This window comes from Procambarus clarkii, chromosome 20, assembly GCF_040958095.1.
Source record: "Procambarus clarkii isolate CNS0578487 chromosome 20, FALCON_Pclarkii_2.0, whole genome shotgun sequence".
Classification (NCBI taxonomy): domain Eukaryota; kingdom Metazoa; phylum Arthropoda; class Malacostraca; order Decapoda; family Cambaridae; genus Procambarus; species Procambarus clarkii.
Window position 1 is genome coordinate 30,258,618 of NC_091169.1, and position 5,444 is coordinate 30,264,061.

The 5,444-nt window shown below is 46.4% G+C and overlaps 1 protein-coding gene across 1 annotated transcript; it reads right to left on the reverse strand.

Annotated features, from left to right (window-relative positions):
• Positions 1-2,878: 2,878 nt before the first annotated feature.
• Positions 2,879-5,439, reverse strand: LOC123755249 (uncharacterized). The gene is made up of 3 exons (XM_069328076.1): positions 5,327-5,439; positions 3,925-4,395; positions 2,879-3,380 (listed from the first exon to the last, which is right to left on the reverse strand). Exons 1-3 carry the CDS (start codon positions 5,437-5,439, stop codon positions 2,879-2,881), a joined length of 1,086 nt encoding a protein of 361 aa, XP_069184177.1.
• Between the last annotated feature and the right edge of the window lie 5 nt (positions 5,440-5,444).

Genomic DNA, 5,444 nt, shown 5'->3' on the forward strand with positions numbered 1-5,444 from the left:
ATATGTAAGACCAATCCTGGAGTATGCAGCCCCAGCATAGAGCCCGTACCTTGTCAAGCACAAGACGAAGCTGGAAAAAGTCCAAAGGTATGCCACTAGACTAGTCCCAGAACTAAGAGGCATGAGTTACGAGGAAAGGCTGCGGGAAATGCACCTTACGGTACTGGAAGACAGAAGAGTAAGGGGAGACATGATCACAACCTACAAAATCCTTAGGGGAATCGACCGGGTAAACAAGGATAAACTGTTTAACATTGGTGGTACTCGAACAAGGGGACACAGGTGGAAACTGAGTACCCAAATGAGCCACAGGGACGTTAGAAGGATTTTTTTCAGTGTCAGAGTAGTTAACGGATGGAATGCATTAGGCAGTGATGTGGTGGAGGCTGACTCCATACACAGTTTCAAATGTTGATATGATAGAGCCCAGTAGGCTCAGGAATCTGTACACCAGTTGATTGACAGTTGAGAGGCGGGACCAAAGAGCCAAAGCTCAACCCCCGCAAGCACAATTAGGTGAGTACAATTAGGTGAGTACACACACACACACACACACACACACACACACACACACACACACACACACACACAAGTGGAGCCAGGGGGCCTCGTAGCCTGGTGGATAGCGCGCAGGATTCGTAATTCTGTGGCGTGGGTTCGATTCCCGCACGAGGCAGAAACAAATGGGCAAAGTTTCTCTCACCCTGAATGCCCCTGTTACCTAGCAGTAAATAGGTACCTGGGAGTTAGTCAGCTGTCACGGGCTGCTTCCTGGGGGTGTGTGTGTGTGTGTGGTGTGGGAAAAAAAAAAATAGTAGTTAGTAAACAGTTGATTGACAGTTGAGAGGCGGGCCGAAAGAGCAGAGCTCAACCCCCGCAAAAAAACAACTAGTAAACACAACAACTAGTAAACACACACACACACGTACATGTCAATGTTTGCGGATGACGCAAAATTAATGAGAAGAGTTGTGACAGACGAGGATTGTAGGATCCTCCAAGAGGACTTAAACAGGCTGCAGAGATGGTCAGGGAAATGGCTACTGGAGTTTAACACCAGTAAATGTAAAGTTATGGAAATGGGATCAGGTGACAGGAGACCAAAGGGACAGTACACAATGAAGGGGAACAGCCTACCTGTAACGATTCGAGAAAGAGACCTGGGAGTGGATGTGACACCTAATCTAACTCCTGAGGCACATATAAATAGGATAACGACAGCAGCGTACTCTACACTGGCGAAAATTAGAACTTCATTCAGAAACCTAAATGAAGAAGCTTTTAGGGCGCTTTACACTGCCTACGTGAGACCCGTCTTAGAGTATGCCGCGCCATCATGGAGCCCCCACCTGAAGAAACACATAAAGAAACTGGAGAAGGTTCAGAGGTTTGCGACGAGGCTTGTCCCAGAGTTACGAGGGATGGGATATGAAGAGCGGCTGAAGGAACTGAACCTTACGACACTAGAGAAAAGAAGGGAGAGAGGAGATATGATAGGGACATATAAAATACTCAGGGGAATTGACAAAGTGGAAATAGATGAAATGTTCACACGTAATAATAACAGAACGAGGGGACATGGGTGGAAACTGGAAACTCAGATGAGTCACAGAGATGTTAGGAAGTTTTCTTTTAGCGTGAGAGTAGTAGAAAAATGGAATGCACTTGGGGAACAGGTTGTGGAAGCAAATACTATTCATACTTTTAAAACTAGGTATGATAGGGAAATGGGACAGGAGTCATTGCTGTAAACAACCGATAGCTAGAAAGGCGGGATCCAAGAGTCAATGCTCGATCCTGCAAGCACATATAGGTGAGTACATATAGGTGAGTATACACACACACACACACACACACACACACACACACACACACACACACTGTATGTAAGAATAATCACAAAACACATGATTCAGTTATGTGTAAGTATCCACATAGAAAAAATGAACTAAATTAACCTGAGAGCTTTCGTGATTCAACACATTTTCAAGGAATTCAGAAGCTCTATTTCTTGAATATGTTTTGACTCACTAAAGCGCTCGGGGTTCATCTTTCCTGACAAGGACACTGAACCTACATGACCCTTGACCCAGCATACAAGTCTCCTCCCACCAACACTGACCGAGTACTTTCTTCAACCCACTCAACTGACGGTGAGTTAATCGTTCTGAGACACAGCCTTCAACTCCCATTCAGTCACTCTTAGGAACCTTAGGCCAGGTTCACGAAAGCACTTACGAACCTGTACATCTTTTCTCAATCTTTGACGGCTTTGTTTTCAATTATTAAACAGTTAATGAGCTCCGAAGCACCAGGAGGCTGTTTATAACAATAACAACAGTTGATTGGTAAGTTTTCATGCTGGTAAACTGTTTAATAAATGTAACCAAAGCCGTCAAAGATTGAGGAAAGATGAACACGTTCGTAAGTGCTTGCGTAAGTGCTTTCGTGAATCTGGCCCCTTAACTTGTACTTCGGCGTCAAGATTCATCAAGCACCTACGCGTCGACTTACGAACTACTTACGAACCGGCTTTGTTTACATTTATAAAAACAGTTTAAAAAACATCGAAACTTGTCAGTCATGTGTTATTATTGTTATAAAGAGCCTCCCGGGGCTTCGGAGCTCATAACCTGTAAAATATAATATACACCAGGGCGCCAAAGGTCGAGAAAAGATGGACAGGTTCGTAAGTAGATGCGTAAATGTTGGTTGATTCCTCCTGGCCCTGTCCGGTACGTGTACTCTCACTTTTTTCTCACTCTCACTCACCCTTCACTCTCAATTAACTCTTTCTCGATTGAACCCCCTTCACTGTCAGCTTTCATAGTTGAACCTTCACTGTCAGCTTTCATAGTTGAACCTTCATTGTCAGCTCTCACACAGTTGAACCTTCACTGTCAGCTTTCATAGTTGAACCTTCACTGTCAGCTCTCACAGTTGAACCTTCACTGTCAGCTCTCCCAGTTGAACCTTCACTGTCAGCTTTCATAGTTGAACCTTCACTGTCAGCTCTCACAGTTGAACCTTCACTGTCAGCTCTCCCAGTTGAACCTTCACTGTCAGCTTTCATAGTTGAACCTTCACTGTCAGCTCTCACAGTTGAACCTTCACTGTCAGCTCTCCCAGTTGAACCTTCACTGTCAGCTTTCATAGTTGAACCTTCACTGTCAGCTTTCACAGTTGAACCTTCACTGTCAGCTTTCACAGTTGAACCTTCACTGTCAGCTTTCACAGTTGAACCTTCACTGTCAGCTTTCACAGTTGAACCTTCATTGCCAGCTCTCACAGTTGAACCTTCACTGTCAGCTCTCACAGTTGAACCTTCACTGTCAGCTCTCACAGTTGAACCTTCACTGTCAACTCTCTCACAGTTGAACCTTCACTGTCAGCTCTCACAGTTGAACCTTCACTGTCAGCTCTCACACAGTTGAACCTTCACTGTCAGCTCTCTCACAGTTGAACCTTCACTGTCAGCTCTCCCAGTTGAACCTTCACTGTCAGCTCTCCCAGTTGAACCTTCACTGTCAGCTCTCCCAGTTGAACCTTCACTGTCAGCTCTCTCACAGTTGAACCTTCACTGTCAGCTCTCCCAGTTGAATCTTCACTGTCAGCTCTCTCACAGTTGATCCTTCACTGTCAGCTCTCACAGTTGATCCTTCACTGTCAGCTCTCACAGTTGAACCTTCACTGTCAGCTCTCTCACAGTTGATCCTTCACTGTCAGCTCTCACAGTTGATCCTTCACTGTCAGCTCTCACAGTTGAACCTTCACTGTCGGCTCTCACAGTTCAACCTTCACTGTCAGCTGTCACAGTTGAACCTTCACTGTCAGCTGTCACAGTTGAACCTTCACTGTCAGCTCTCTCACAGTTGATCCTTCACTGTCAGCTCTCACAGTTGAACCTTCACTGTCAGCTCTCACAGTTGAACCTTCACTGTCAGCTCTCTCACAGTTGATCCTTCACTGTCAGCTCTCACAGTTGAACCTTCACTGTCAGCTCTCACAGTTGAACCTTCACTGTCAGCTCTCCCAGTTGAACCTTCACTGTCAGCTCTCCCAGTTGAACCTTCACTGTCAGCTTTCACAGTTGAACCTTCACTGTCAGCTCTCACAGTTGAACCTTCACTGTCAGCTCTCACAGTTGAACCTTCACTGTCAGCTCTCCCAGTTGAACCTTCACTGTCAGCTCTCACAGTTGAACCTTCACTGTCAGCTCTCACAGTTGAACCTTCACTGTCAGCTCTCACAGTTGAACCTTCATTGTCAGCTCTCCCAGTTGAACCTTCACTGTCAGCTCTCACAGTTGAACCTTCACTGTCAGCTCTCACAGTTGAACCTTCACTGTCAGCTCTCACAGTTGAACCTTCACTGTCAGCTCTCACACAGTTGAACCTTCACTGTCAGCTCTCACACAGTTGAACCTTCACTGTCAGCTCTCACAGTTGAACCTTCACTGTCAGCTCTCACACAGTTGAACCTTCACTGTCAGCTCTCACAGTTGAACCTTCACTGTCAGCTCTCACACAGTTGAACCTTCACTGTCAGCTCTCACAGTTGAACCTTCACTGTCAGCTCTCACACAGTTGAACCTTCACTGTCAGCTCTCACATAGTTGAACCTTCACTGTTGTATCTGTTGAGTTAAGCCTCGTGGCTGGTACTCATCAGTTGGACCATTGTACCATAGATACCAATGTGTGTCTCTTCATTAGTACCACATTGGTATCCTCCAACTTTGATACCGTCCTTCTTGTAGAGGTACCAACATATCTCTTCCCCCCCCCCCCACATTAATATCTTCCTTGGTACTCCCTCTTGTAGCGGTTGCTTCCGTCTCTCCTCCGATGTTGGTACTTGGTACCCCACTTCCTGTAGTGGTACCTCCCTTGTCTCTAATCTTATATTAGTACCTTGTAGTGTACCGTCTTACGCTGGTACTGGTCTCTGTGTCAGCGGTACCACACCGACCCTCGGGTATTGGTACCCCCGATACTGCAACTCTGGGGGCGGCTCCTCTACTCTCCAAGTCTCAAAAATTATAGATTCTGAAGCCTATCATTATTCCCCCTCCCTCTCTCTCTCTATCATTGCCTTGCCCTTCCCCCTCTTCCCCTCCCTATCACTGTCTTTCCCTCCCCTCTCCATCCATATCACTCTCTCTCCCCCCCTCCCTCCCTGTCAACACTTTACCTACTCTCAGTTTCTCTCACTACCAGTCTCGTTTCCCTACCTTTCTCCTCCCTTGTACCCCCCCCCCCCTCCCTCCCTCCTTCCCTCCCTAGAGAGAGTGTCAGAGCACCAACACTCAACATTCCTGCACTCACCCTCTCAGAAGAGAAACCATTTCACACCTTGAAAGGTGACTTGTATTTTTGCCCTCAGTCAGTATGAGGCGCTGAACAACGCCTCTCAGTTTTACACTCGGAACAAACGTCATTGTTG